The sequence below is a fragment of the Pleurodeles waltl genome, chromosome 7 (genome assembly GCF_031143425.1).
Source record: "Pleurodeles waltl isolate 20211129_DDA chromosome 7, aPleWal1.hap1.20221129, whole genome shotgun sequence".
Classification (NCBI taxonomy): Eukaryota; Metazoa; Chordata; class Amphibia; order Caudata; family Salamandridae; genus Pleurodeles; species Pleurodeles waltl.
This window is the reverse complement of record NC_090446.1, coordinates 1,383,028,344-1,383,043,659: the sequence shown is the minus strand read 5'-3', so window position 1 is coordinate 1,383,043,659 and position 15,316 is coordinate 1,383,028,344. Positions and strand designations below refer to the sequence as shown.

Here is a 15,316-nt window from a genome sequence, read left to right as displayed (position 1 = left end):
CCCTCCTTCACAACTTCATTCCACTTCCAAACATGAGAACCCTCCATGCTGTTCAGGAGGTCACCTGCTATCGAATTTGGTTCTCTTGCTTAAGCCTTATTGCTTTACATAAATTATTTTGGCAGTTTGCAAGGATGTCACCATCAAAGACAACAGGTTTCCAGCCGTCTTCTGTGCCTGGTTATAGACCAGCAAAATTCTTCCCTGTGGAGCTTCAGCTCCAGACATAATTCCAAGCCTGACAAGTGCTCCATGATGCTTCCATAAGCTTTCTGGAAGAGTGTAGCCAAGCCGTGGTACCAGGCACAAGAAGCAGGGTCACTTCTGATTCACATCGTGAGGACAGGTGGCTGGCCCTCGTTCAGGTCGTTCTAATCAGGTAAGTTAAAGGCGAATTCAAGAGGCAAAAAAAAAAAAGACCGTGCAAGCATGGCTGTTTTTTGACATCCCGGTACTCTTCTCTAGAGTGTGGCCATTAATTCGATGTTTGGGAAGCCAAGATACCAGCTTTGCCTTTTTCTTTGGACCAGATGCTAAACCTGGAGCCGATGGGCCCCAAGTTCCCCTGTACATCATTGATTCCATGGTTAGTTGTGGCCTTCAGAGAGGCCATACTAAAGATTTACATATTCATTCTGGCTTTCTCTGAGCTGCATTTTGGCCCCACTGACCATCAGTTTAACTTCTGCCAGTGGGCTTTTAGTGGCCCAACTGGCTAACAGTCAGTCCGCTACACCTCCAGTGGCACAGGGTGTTCCTCAACTTCTCTGTCACAGGCCTTTCAAGTAGCTTTTCGATCTGCACCGTCTTTAGCTCCAGTTATATTGATTCCAGCTCCTGTTTGGGCTTCTACTACTTTTAATTTTTTGGGCTTCGTCTTTGGCTGTCTTTTTGTTCCTCTCTTTCTAAGCCCTTTCTGCCATTTGGTAGACTTACACCCGTCCTTGTAACCTCCTGACAATCTGATTTTCTTTTTTTTGTTGTTTTTAATAACATTCTCTTACTGTTCAGTTTGCTATTTCACATCTTGCCCCCTCGTGTCTAGCTGCCTTGCTCCTCCATTTAGCCCATTTGTGTCTAAATTTAGGTTCGACATTGCTTACATGTGTGCCTAATAATTTTCTGACTCTTTGCTCTCCCTTTCTTGTACCAGACCATATCTTTGTTCTTTCTATTGCTTTTCCTTATCTCAATGTCAGAATTTCTCCTTCACTTGTGTTTTGGTATCACTCTCCCTCATGTCATCTTATCCTCTTTGTTCTTGTCTCTCCATTGCTCTGTTCCCTCTTAAGTTTTTTCGCATCTATATTTGTTCCTTTTAGTGTTCTTTTCAAAGCTCTCACATATTCAGAATCTGTCTTTTCACTCATGCCTTGGTACTTCTTCTTCAATTTTCATGCCTACTTCCTGTGGCTACATTCCTCTTTCCCTCTTATGTCTGCTTACCTCGATTCTTGACTTGTCTGTTGCTGTTTGTTGTTCTCTTGTTTCTGCTTTGTTGCTTCAAGTTTCTCTCCAGTTTATTTGCTTGAATTAATTCTTTTAATTTATTTCAGGTAAGCGATTGGTGGGAAGAATATATTTATCTGCGTGGACGAAGTCCTATCATGGTGAACAGCAACTACTATGCTATGGTAAGACCTATTTCTTCTAGCTACCTTTGCTTTTTTTCTAAACATATCATTCCCCTCAATAATACCTCATTGTACAACACAACGTTAGAGCTTTTTTCCTCTACAGTTCATCATGGTGCAGTTATTTGGATACCGGTCTTTCTGTACTATACTTGTCAAACATACCCTAGTATTTCTAAGGTCCCTGTGTCAGACAAGCATGTAATGAAGTCTGTACCATAGTATTTCTAAGGTGCCTGTGTCTGCCACGCAATTAATGAAGCCCATACATTACACTACAATGGTATTGCCATTACTTTTTTGTACTGCCTCTTGCTTTCCCTCATTAACACCTGGTTGTGAATTCCTGTGCAGCCAGGCACTACTAAAGAATGTTTCTTTGAAAAGAAATGTCATTTTAAAACTGTTTGTGCAAGGGTCCCTGTGACCTACCCTTCTGCATAATAACGGAAACACACATCCTACCCAACATATCAGAAGAGTGGAGAGCAAAGTTTTGTCATCTGTATTGATACCTCTTTCAGTGTCTGCACAGGGGCATTCTTGCATTTTCTTTTTGTAGCAAAAACTGAAGATATAAGAATAGCCAAATCTTAGAAGAAAGCAGAGCATAATTAATTGCCAGCTTTGGTAATGACACCGGCTTAACTGGTCTGGACTTATATGCCATTAGACCTGGCGTTCTTGAGCAATTTACTTTCAGTCTCATGGGCATAAAGTATCCCCTCCGAACACCAGTGTGAAATGCACTATTTCTTCCTTCCACCATAGTGTGTGCTTAGTGCTTTAAGAGGAGGAACTAAGGGCCATATGTGCTAAGATAATTGTTGCAAAAACAATTTGCTGCCTTTTTGTGTGTGACCAGAATCTAGCTTTGCATACCAACCTATGTACTAATAGAAGTGTTCGTAAAATAGGGCTTGAAGAAGGATGATCACATTACCCTCATACCAGTGGCAGTCCATTGGTTCCCCTCCCACTCTGCACCATCTTCAAAACCAGTTGCACCATTGAGAAATCGTAATGACCAGTACTTCCGCTTATCTTGTAGACAAGCTCACTGTCTCCAATGGTTTCTGCTCTTTACGGTCGGTACACCCTCAGACTGCAGACATAGAAGTATACAAAGGAGAAAAAACCCAGAAAGCCTTTCCTGTTTATGCACCCACCATCTGGAATCATATTGTATCCATAAGGCCACCTCAAGGTTGTTTCAGTTTCGGGAAGACCTGAAGACACACCCCTTTAATGAACAATGCATCACGATGCATTAACCATGCACAAATCACCTATCACTAGTTTTTGTCTTTGACCCTGTGCACTCCGCTGTCTTTTGGTTAGGTTTGCATTGTAGAAATACTGCATATTTACATCTGTATGTACATAGGGATAGGCAGGTGGTTGCAGAACTGGCTTTCTTCTGCTTATTCGTTAGGCAGGGTGTAAATTGTGACCTCAACCAAATGGCTGCAGTGACCGGAATGATGGCTTGGGAGGGACAGCATTCTACCATCCATGTCACAACATTGAGCCCTAAGCCAAGCCTGAAAAAGCACCAAACTTTGAAGTTCCAGCAGGTGAAACTTTTCTACTCGGAGAGCCACACTTTACTACCAGTAAGCCATTGGCGAAGGACACCAAGCCATGTAAACCATCACCACCACCTCAACCCCAAGGCACCAACAGTCCTGCCTTGGAACCAAAGTCAGTGCCAAGGCTGCCAGTCACACCCACCCAGAGGTCGGCACAGAAGGAACTTTTAACTCCAAGGTTGGAGTCTAGTAAGGAACTGATCCTGCAGCTCCCAGAGTTCTCACGTGTGAAATATAATATCTTCATCCATCCATCTACTGAGGAAATCCTTACCGCCCCGTCACAAGAGCAGCTAATAATTCACCCTTCCAAGTCCTGAAAAAGAGAAGGCTGACTTTTGAAGATCAGCTATCTTGAGACTCCCTCCCCACTTCTTTTTCTATTCCAAAGAGAGCCATGAATAGGGACATCAGTCCACTGCTACTACCCTCTGCCCCTAAAATTGTGGCTCCATCCCCATGCACTCATACACCCCTCCACACCCAGAATCTCCCCAGTCAGATCAGAAAAGCCCATCCTACCCCAAGGACTCTTATTTTGAACTAGAAGTGTCTTGGAAAAGTGAGGACCCTGGGGAAGATTGCTGGGTTGACCTTCCAGATGACCCATTCCCCGTTAAGGTGACCCTACAACATCTAGTAATTTTGAGGAGTGCATAGCTATAATGTTAAATTGCATATGGTGCAGGAGGATGATGATTTCTTCTTCACACGGAGAGGTGATTCCTCTTAATGTTTCAAGACATGCACACAACTGCCACAAATAACTTTAAAGATCTAATGGAGGCTGGGGTTGTCATTTCCTCCCCATTACCCCTTTGTTTTCCCTTTTCCCCCCACCTCACCACCAAAGGTATAGAGAAAGTTCAAAGCATCCACAGATGACCTTGTATACATTAGGGACCAGGTTCCATCTCACTCGCTGGTGGTCAACATGGTGAGAAAATAAGCCTCCATATGCACATTAGACAGGCAATGCTCCTTCCCTGGAGAAGGAGAGCAGTAAGCTAAATGCAGTGGCAGCTGTCACACAGTCAAGAATCGCAAATTCTTGGCTTCCTCTTCTGATAAAACTACCACCATTGGGAGATTTGGGAGACAATGGAGGAGTTGATCAAACGCCTCCATAAGGTCCATCAGAAAAAGGGACAAGGACTTGTGGCTGAATTTAAAAGATCTCCATTGTGATCATAAGGTGTACGTTGGATGATGTAAATATTGCCTTGAAGGAGATCAATACACATATCCTCCATGAAATCCTGTTTGGTTATGAATTTCTGGCTTCAGGGCAGAATTTCAGCAACGTGTTCTAAAAATACCCTTCAACGAAAAACATAGTTTTGGGCCGCATGCCAATACCATGCTAGAAAATATATAAACAGAATGGGGGCCTGTTCGTCAGAACGATGTCCCATTCTATACCCCCCTCCCTTTGAATACACTTGTGCCCCTTATCATTCAAGACCTGTCAGGGTAATTATGAAGTGTTTCCCTTCTCCATTGGTAGGACATGGCCTCCAACAAGTGGGTGATTTCATTCCACCGTAGCATCACAGCACACCCTCATATGCGAACATCTGCGTCTAATGATGGAGGAAATACAGGCACTTCTCGACAAGAGTGCCATTTAGCTGGTGCTCCCACACTAGTGTGCTGAAGAAGTATACTCCCTGGACTATTTGATCCCCCAAAAAGGATTCGACCTTAAGGCCAGTCTTGTACCTAATGCCATTAAATCACTATATAATATCAGAGTACTTCTACATGGGCACCCTGCACTACATCATTCCTTAGCTCGAAGAGGGGACTTCATGGCGGTCCTCGATCTGAAGGATGGCCTACTTCCACATCCCCATATATCCAGTCCATCACTGATATCTCTGATTTGGGGTAAATGGACCACACTACCTTTTGGGGTAACCACAGCCCCAAGGGTGTTCACAAAGTGTTTAGTGGTGATGGCAGCGCATTTGCGCAGAAACACCTCATGTCTTTTCATAGCTAGATGACTGGCTGATCAAAACCAGCTGATCAAGACCAGCATGGCAGTCAGTCTGGCGTGCTGTGCTTTTTGGACAGCTTTTCCTCCCCCTCCCTGGATCCTCTATGTGGTCAGGAAAAGCGGCAAGTGTCAGTGACCCTCATTTTGGTGCCACCAACCTCGCAAGACAACCATGATCGTTCATGCTGCTGGAGATGTCAATGCATCTGCACAATATACTTCCACTGAGGCCAGATCTTCTGTCTCAGCATCTGGGTCAGCTTATGCATTCAGACCCCCAGACAACTCAAACTACTGATCTGGTACCTGAAGCATTAGAGATCAGTTACCTCAAACTTCCACAAATGTATGCAAATACTGCACGAGGTGCTTAAACCCACTAATCTCCTGCTACACCACCAAGTGGAAAAGATTTGGTGGACACCCTTAAAGTCTCTCTCCAAGATCTCATTCGCTATCCACTACATTTACAGAAAGCAAGATTGGCATACATACCCAGCTGTTTATATCTCGCAGTGGTGCTGCTTGCACGTAAAATAGGAAACATTTGTCACTCTTCAAAATCCATGTCAATAAGTCCTTCATGAAAGGCCTCAAGAGTGTCATCCCTTCAAAGACCTATCCAGAGCCTTTTTGGAACTTGAATGTAGTCTTCACTAGACTTATGGGCCCTCCTTTTGAACCATTCCATTCATGTGACATAAAGTTCTAGATATGGCGTGTGCCCTCTTTGGTGGTCATTACTCTGGGAAAGATTAGTGAGTCTCAGCCCTTGATTAGAAAAGAACCTTTCATCCAGGATCATAGAGATAAGTCAGTCCTGAGAAGTAACCCAAAATTCGTACGAAAGGTTTCCCTGTTCTATGTAGGGCAAACTACTGAGATGTCCATTTATGTCCTGTACCCCGACTCTATAGCAGAAAGGGCATTACATGCATGAAACACACTCAGCCACACATAGAAAATCCTGTTTCCAAGGCAGTCATTTCCAGATGGCTTGTGAAATGTATCTATACCTCCTCCGCTAAGGTCAAGCCTTTACTTGGCCAAACTATATTAAAAACCTTATTTCAAAAGGCTGCATATCTGTTTACTAGCCAGTGCTTAGGGGAGAAACTGCTTTTCCATAGCTGCCTTTCCATAGCTGCCAAGTTTTCATTTTGCTTACTTATGACATTTCCATGGTTTTAGGGTGATTATGTGTGACATTCTATTGCCTTATGTGTGACACTTTATCAGCATGTAAAACCAAGCAGAGGAGTCTCTGTGATGACTTAAAATACCAGAATTGACTTCCTTTTGTGCACGGTGGCACTGTATAAATGACCGCATTTCTCTGAAGTCCAAATGGGAGGCCACTAACTAACATACGTATTGTAATTTGATTATACCAGAAATAACTGGCATCTTTCAAACCTTTAACCCATCACCTCATTGTTATTTAATGTAACTTCTGAAATGGGAACAGTATGCCCAGAAGTGAGTCCAGTACACACTCTCCTACATTTTCTTCCTCCCACTAAAGGATACAACCTGGGCCAATGAGGAACCCACTTCAGCCATTGGCTAACTTCACTGTGAGGGACAACATTCTGCCCTTTCTCAAGTAGCACATGCATATACAAAGCATTTCCCTTTAGTTCCATGGACTACTGTGGTACTGTGTGCTTTTTGAGACCAAAGATAAAATATATCTTTTAGTAAATGTTTCTTTAGACAGACGCATCCCAACAAAAACGTTTTGCACAAATCTTGAGAAAACAAGGTTGACAAAGCCAAAAGGCTGTGGGCCAACACCATACCATATTATTAATTGTGTTAAGTTAAGCCGCACCAGCAAAGACACTGGAGTATGAGGAGTATATCAGCAGCCCGAGGATCTCTGTATGCCACTGGTTGCACAGCAGAGCAGCTCCAGTCATCCAGCCCAGACCCTGGACCAGCAGGGCTGGTAAGTAGCATGAGGTTTGCCATGCAGTTACACAAAGGATTTTTTTTTTTTTTTTACTTACATATAACTCTTCCAGTATTGGTATCTTTCATAGGTTCATATGCTTGAATCAGAATAGTTAGCAGTTACATAATATATACTTTAATATCATATTTATATCTTATCACAGCGGATGGTGGGTATAAATATACATATCATCATGCATGGGTCACCTTATTGGAAGAGATTGCATAGTACCGCTTGTCCCACAGCTGCATCACTGCGTCGCGACAAGTCCAGGCAGTAATCTTGAGTGAACTTATGTCTATTTTTGCAAGTCACTGCATGGCATATGTTTTGAATAGGCACTTTATGTGCTTGATTAGACCTGCAGTGGGGGAAAGAAAATCAGACAGTCGGACCACTCTTGTGGTCAGCCTGGTCTATTCCATCGTCCCTTGGGTGCAGGTTGTCTCTTTGTGGCAGTGGTTTCTGGCTCAGACACAAACAAGCCTTGGTGTGCTTGCAACTGCTCTGGTACATTGGGAATTGGTGGCGAGTGCCTTCTGGTGGGCTTGGCGTCTCCAAACCTTGCGTGGAGGCAAGTCTGTCCTCCTGGGGCATGGTATCTTCCTCCTGTGTGGCTGCTGTGTTGGTGGATTGGTGGTTAGCAGATCAGTGGACCGGATGTCGCAGTTGGTGTCTACAGGATGCAGGGAAGTGGCTCCGTCACTCCTGCTGGCTGGTTTAAGAAGTGCTGACAGCCTTCTGAAAGTTTTGAGAGAGGTGCAGCTGCAGAACGAGTTGGGTCTGGGCGATTGTCGGGACAGCACCAGGTAAGCAGGGTTTGATGTCCTTTTTCAGGCAGATGAGTCTAATGTCCTGGTGTTAGAAGCTACCTAAACACTGAATTTATGGGCATTCAGGGAATATAGTAGTAACCCAAAGGGCTATTACCTCTGGGGTGACTACACCCCCTATATGACAACTTCCTGTGGGGCGTGGTCATAACCCTGTCCCAGAGATCCTAATCCCACCAAAAACAAAATGGTGGAACCCTTCCTTCATGGAGCACATCAAGCAACCTAAATTAGTGTGGCTAGCCTGGTAGTGCAGCATGCCTACTACATAACTAATTTCCCACCTTTCCTGGTGCCAAATGGGCCTCAGGGCAGGGGGCGGCATCTCCCCGGTGTGGGGGAAGCTAGGATTGTATATGAATGGCAGCAGGGACTTTGACGTCCCTGTCCTTGGTATGCAGATTCACTAGCCATCCTGCTGGAGGAGGTGATAATATCTTCCTCTAAAACAGGTATTGTTTCTGGCCTCTGACAGCGTGGGGCTCTCACCTTCAGGGGGTCAGAAACCCATCTGTTTTGGCAGGCTGGTTGATACCAGTCAGCCAGCACACTAGAGGACTAGTAGATTTTCAGAGGGCATCTTTAAGGGGTCCTCTGGGTGTGTGGCATAATAGATCCATTGCTGGCATCAGTATGGGCTTATTAAGATGGGGTGTTTGATACCAAACACCATAGGTTTCAGTGAAGCCATTATGTAACTGGGGAACTCGTAATGATGAGTGTCCATTGCATAACTCAAGATGACTTCCCTGTTCACATGTAGCATCTAGTAATCGAACTAGACATCACTGGGGCATATCTGCGCATGCAGATATGTTCTCACATCGGATGTAATGCACCCTGCCTTAATAGGGCTCTAAGGCCTGCTGTAGGGGTGCCTTATAGATATATTGGGTGCAGAGACTTGGGCATGACACACGGAGTGTGCCATGTCATGTTTTCATTCATGCCGTGCACCATGACGCAGTCTGCAAAGGCAGGCTGTGTGCAGTTTGTAGGAGGGTCCCTCAGAGTGGTACAATACATGCTGCAGCCCTTTTTTTTTTTACCATTTCTGGTACCCAGGCTGTAGTACCACGTGTACTATTTACTTGTGTGCAATTCAACCTTTTACCTTGTTTTAGGGAAAGAGCACTGGCACTGGGGTTCTGTTTAGCAGGAACCCAGTGCACCTTCGGTTGATAAATCTCTGTCGGAGGCAAACAAATGTGGATGACCATGTCAAAAGATGAACTTTCCTAGTCTTAACCTTTTCTCTCAAAGTCCTACCAGACCTAGAGTGACATCATTGAATAGCTGTAGATATCCATCTTGCTAAGCTTGCCTTGGAAACCGGGCCTCCTTTGTTATGTTTTCCATATGCAACATTTGATTTCTGGCCTCTAATTGCAAATAAAACTTTAAACATCTCTTTACATCTAACATATGCAAAGTTCTTTCTGCAGGTGTTTGCGGATGTGGGAAAAAAATGTCTTAAGTTATAGATAGCACCTTGATTCTAAGAACTAATCCAATGTCCATTCCTAAAGTTCTTTTTGGGGAGACTACCACAACGCTTTCTATGGCGGTATCGCCACTCTTCTCCTCAGAAGACTTCAGACCATACAAAACATACAGAACACTGCAGCCAGACTCTTCCTGGATCTCCTCGAAAGGACCCACATCACCCTCCACCTCCCCAACCAGCAGAGATGCCAGTTCAAGATCCTCTCGCACCCCTACAAAGCCCTAAATGATCGAGGCCTGCTCTAAATCAACCATCGATTGAACTTCCACCTGCTCACAGGACACTTTTGCTCTGCCTCATGCGCCCTCGCACACACCCCCTGCATTCATCGCAGTGGGGGCTGCGCCTTCTCCTGCATCGCCACCAAGACCTGGAACGACCTTCCCGCTCCACCCCCGAACAGCACCCTCCCTGGTGGACTTCAGAAAGAAACTCAAGACCTGGCTTTTCGATAGACACACCACTCTCAGCACCCAGGGACCCCTAGGGGTGATAGTGCCTCTCTATACTAATACTTATGGATTGATGACATCCTGCTGAGAAGTGATTTCAGAAGGCGAACAGAAACGGACGTTCTTTTTGACATGTTTTGTGCCAACGTCATGAGTTTATTTTGTCTTCTTACAAGAATGCCTTGTTTTGGAATGTATCCAGAATTGCTCCCAGAAAAATTATCTTTGTTGATGGACAAAGGAGACACTTTTGGCAATTGGCTGTTAGGCCCAAAGATTGGAACGTTTGTAATCAGGTCATTGTAGCTTTTGACGTTTGGTGTGCAGATGGTGCTTTTACTAGCCAATCATCGAGGTACGGAAAGATCTGGAGGCCTTTTTGTATTAAGTGGGCTGCCACTTGGGTGAGACATTTCGTAAAAATCTGGGAAGCTGACCGGAGACTAAATGGGAGCACGTTGAATTGATAGTGAGTGCCGACTACCATGATTCTGAGAAATTTGGGATGTTCCTATTGAATAGGGCTATATAAATAAGCATCCTTCAGATGTAGGCTTGTCGTGTAATTTTTCTTAAAGGCACCCCTGCTTACCATAATTAGCATCTCCTTCCGGAGTAGACTGAGATGAGGTGGGAGCCCTCGTTTTAATGGAGTGGTAGGTGGAATCTGGGTGAACTCTCAACATATTACCATATTTGATAAGATCCAGGACCCATTTGTCTAATTCTATGTTCTGCCATTGATGAGAAAATGTTTACATTTTTTCTCCCACAGAATGGTGTCCTCTGTGGGGGGCATAACTATCACTATAAAATCATCACTCTTCTGCCAGTGTCTCTTGCCTGCGCTGTCTGCTTTGTCCTTGCGGGTTGCTTGGAGTAGGCTGCCACTGGCAGCATCATATGTGGTTGGTGTTGCGGGTAAGCTGGCTGAAAGGGGTGCTGAAAGGGGTGCTGAAAGGGACAAGTCTGATACCTCAGGTATCCTCCTCGATATGAATAAGTGCCTTTTCCTCTGGCCTCTCTGAAAGGTGCTTTTTGAAATTGTAATGTGCTCATAGATCTTGTGGTGTCAGTGTCTGCCTTCATTGCTGGTAAGACGTTGTCGACGTGCTTTCCAAACTGAGCTTCACCATTATATGGCATATCTAATATTTTTGTTTGCTCCTCAGGTTTAAATGTTATGGCCTAAGGCGACTGATCCTGCCAGATATTCGAACCCTATTTAAGCTATATCCACTGCACAATGTATGATTTCCGAAGAGGATAATTCTCCCTCCTGTAGAATCTTCTTTGCATCTGCCCTATTTTCCTCCAGCAGGAAATCCATGTATGTGGCAATGTCTGACCACATCTGGCAGTCATATCTGCCCAGTTTTTCAAGTGATTTGGTCACTTGTACACTTGCTTCTGAGATAGTTGAGAACCTTTTCCCAGTGTTATCGAGGCATCAATCAATAAAAAAATTTATTAAGCGCACTACTCACCTGGGAGGGTCTCAAGGTGCTGAATTGGGGGGGGGGGCAAAGGGGGAATGCCGTATTACTGCTCAAAAAAACATGTTTTTAGGAGCTTTCTGAAGGTCAGGAGGTACTGGGTCTTGCGTAGGTTGGTGGGGAGAGAGTTCCAGGTCTTGAGGGCGAGGTAGGAGAAGGATCTGCCTCCGGAGGTCGGTACGTTAGATGTGTGGGACTAGGGTGAGGTCAGCAGAGCGGAGGAGACGAGTGGGTGTGTGGAAGTTCACTCGTTCGTTGAGGTTGGCTGGTCCAGTGTTGTGGAGGGATTTGTGAGCGTGGATGAGGACTTTGAAGACGATCCTTTTTCTGATGGGCAGCCAGTGAAGGGATCTGAGGTGAGCGGAGATGTGTTTGTGTCGTGGGAGGGTGAGGATGAGACGTGTGGCTGCGTTCTGGATATGCTGAAGTTTTCTGCTGAAGCTTGGCTGTGGTACCAGCATAGAGGGGTTTTCTTAGTCTAATCTGCTTCCGATGAGTGCCTGGGTGACGTTTTTTCTGGTTTCTAGTGGAATCCATTTGAAGGCCTTCAGTAGCACGCGAAGGGTGTTGAAACAGGCGGATGATATTGTGTTGATTTGCTGGGCCATGGAGAGAGATGAGTCTAGGATGATGCCGAGGTTGTGTGCGTTGGTGGAGGGTGTTAGGGGTGATCCGAGGGTGGTGGGCCACCAGGAGTCATCCCATACCGTCTTGTTGGGGCCGAAGATGCCAGATCTCTGTTTTGTTGGAGTTGAGTTTGAGGTGGCTTCCTGGTGAGGGAGATGACGAGCTGGGTGTCGCCTGCGTACGAGATGATGGTGATTCTGTGGGGGCGGAGGGTGTTGGTGAGCGGGGCCATGTAAATGTTGAAGAGGGTAGGGCTGAGGGAGGACCCTGTAAATGATCTTGGTTGCTGGGGACTGGAAGGGTGGGAGGCGGACTTACTGGGTTCTTTCAGTGAGGAAGGAGGTGAGCCAGTCTAGGGCCTTGTGCCGGATTCCTGCGTCGGAAAGGCGCGCGCGGAGGAATTGGTGGCAAACAGTGTTGAAGGCTGCAGAGAGGTCCAGGAGGATGAGAGCGATGGTCTCGCCCTTGTCGACTCTGGTTCTGATGTCGTCGTTGCAGGCGAAGAGGGCGGTCTCAGTGCTATGGTTATTGCAAAATCCAGACTGGGAGGCGTTGAGTGCGTTGTTTTTCTCTAGGAAGTGAGACAGTTGGGCGTTCACTATCTTCTCAGCGACCTTGGCGGGGAAGGGGAGAAGAGAGATGGGGCGGTAGTTGATGAGGTCTTCCGGGTCTGCTTTGGGTTTTTTGAGGAGTGCGGTGACTTCGGCATGCTTCCAAGTGTCTGGGAAGGTTGCGGTGTCGAAGGAGCTGTTCATTATGGCACGGAGCTGGGGAGCGATGATTGGGCTGGCTTTGTTGAAGATGTGGTGGGGGCGGGGGTCTGTGGGGGAGCCTGAGTCGATGAAGTTCATGTTTTTTTTTTGGTTTCTTCGCTGTTGGTAGGGGTCCAGGTGAGGAGTAGGGTGAAGTGGGGGGTTGTTGTGTTGTCGGTCATGTCTGTGGTGGTGATGGTGGGAGCGGATGGTGTGAAACTGTTGTATACGTAAGATTTTGTGGTGGAAGTAGTTGGAGAGGGAATTGCAGAGATTTTGTGTGTGGGGGGGGTCGATGGTGCAGGATTTGGGTTTGGTTAGATCTTTGATGATGGTAAAGAGTTCCTTGCTGTTATGCAAGTTACTATCTATGCGTTCTTTGTAGTAAGCCCTTTTGGTGGCCCGGATGAGTTGTTGGTGTTTGTGTATGGCAGTTTTGAGGGTGGAGAAGTTGTTCATGGAGGGCTTTTGGCGCCATGCTGTCTCAGTTTTGCAGCATTCACGCTTGGAGTTCAGTGGTGAACCAGGGGGCGGTCTTGATGTTGCGGGTTTGTTGTTACTTTTCAGTGGGGCAAGGGAGTCTGCGCAGGTTGTTAGCCAGTGTGTGAGGTTGTGAGCAGCGATGTTGGGGTTGTTTGTGAATGGGGGTGATTTTTGTGTGAGCTTGGCATTCAGGTGTTCTATGGGGATCTTGTCCCACATTCGGTAGTGGGTGGTGTTGATGGTAGTGGGTGGGGGGTTTCGTGAAGAAAAGTGGGCGCAGTGGTGGTCGGTCCACTGGAGTTCGGTGGTGTGTGTGACTGATGTGGTTGCTGGAGGTGAAGATTGTGTCCAGCATGTGTCCTACTGAGTGAGTGGGTGAGGTGACCAGTTGTTTGAGTCTTAGGTTTGTGAGGTTGTCTAGCAGGGCTGTGGAGTTGTGGTTGTGGCTGTTTTCAAGGTGAAAGTTGAAGTCACAAGGAGAATATAGTCTGTAGAGGTGAGGGCGTCGGAGCTGATGGTATCAGTGATGGCGTCACAGAAATGGGGGCGTGGGCCTGGTGGTCTGTAAATGAGGGTTCCTCTGAGGGTGGTGTTGGCGTTTATGCGAAATAAGATGTGTAGGTTTTCTGTGTTGTCTAGGGTGTCGAGGGTGTTGGTGGTGATCTTGATGGTGCTCTTGTGTATGATGGCGATGCCTCCTCCTGGTTTATTTATGCTGTCTCTGCGGGAGATTTTGTAGCCTTCTGGGACGGCTATGACTGTTGGGTTCTGATGAGGGGTTCATGCAAGTTTCCGTAAGGAAGGCGATGTCAGGGGAGTGTGTTGTGATCAAGTCCCAGAGCTCGATGGCGTGCTTGTGGACGGAGCAGGTGTTAAGGAGTATGCAGTTAAGGTGGTTGCGAGGGATGTTGTAGTTGTGCGTGTAGGTGTTGTTGGTGTTTGTGGGAGTGCAGGAGAAGCGGCATACGTGACATGTGAAAGGTCCCTGTGTGTGCTTGGGGTTGGCCTGAGTGCAGGTGGGGTGTTGTCCTGGATTGAGGGCGTGGAGTTTGGTGGAGGAGTAATGCTGCCTCTGGGGGTCGGGGCAGCGAAGGCCAGGAGGACTGGCGCTGGGCGCAGTCCAGGTGCAGACAGGCTTGCCTCTGACGCGCCCGCGGCGCAGCCGCCCTTATGAAGCGTAGGTGGGAGGGGGTGGCCAGTGGGACTGCGAGGGGGGGCGGGGCCGTAGGGGACGCAGGAACGGGGGTACCGGCAAGAGCCGGAGGGAGAAGAAAGGCAGCAAAAACAGCAGAAACGAAGTGGGGCACAAGGAGGGCACAAATACAAATTAAATCACATGTCTTTGTCAGGCGGGGTTGCTATTGGTGAGGAAGGGTTCTTTGATCGGCACTGTGCAGCCTGTGCGATGACAGAACCTGGTTTTGCCTATCCAACCAGACATGCTGGTGAGTTCTTGGGAGCTTTGTATTTCTTATCCATTCTTGGAAGAACTGATGTGACTATGGCAGGAGTTAAAATTATCTTTATTCCTTCCTCCCAGATGTAATCAACAATTGAGATTGCCCATACAGCTTTTATAGATTGTTCTTTAAAATCATATAGAAAACAATTGGATTGTTTGATTGTTATTAGAAATTGGAATCGTTCGGCTGCTCTGTCCATAAGGGTATGGAAACCCTCAATAACATCTGTTGGGGAGTCCACCGGTTGTGGTGCAGGAAGTGAAGGTGTCAGAATGAGACAATCGTCCCATTCATTGGACACTAATTATCTAGAATTTCACCTTCTTCTTTGTCATCCGAGGAGACGGCTCTTCCTGAAGAGGCATGGCAATATTTGATACCGGGGTCATTCTTGGAGTGGCAGATGGTGGCTTAGATCCAGGTGATCTTGGTATAGGAGGTTGTGGACACTTCAGAGATTGTTTACCTTACAGGTTCAGGGAGGCATTTATAGTAATCCTGCAACTTGCCCTGCAGTT

At 46.4% G+C, this 15,316-nt stretch overlaps 1 protein-coding gene across 10 annotated transcripts in view; it reads left to right on the top strand.

The window, feature by feature from the left end:
* Window positions 1-15,316, top strand: part of LOC138246371 (carnitine O-palmitoyltransferase 1, liver isoform-like) — a 389,657-nt gene that overhangs the window by 136,171 nt on the left and 238,170 nt on the right. For all 10 annotated transcript variants that reach the window (XM_069200934.1, XM_069200927.1, XM_069200924.1 and 7 more), the window contains one exon: window positions 1,557-1,634. In XM_069200934.1, coding sequence (XP_069057035.1) covers window positions 1,557-1,634 — 78 coding nt within the window. The remainder of the gene's footprint in view (window positions 1-1,556; window positions 1,635-15,316) is intronic.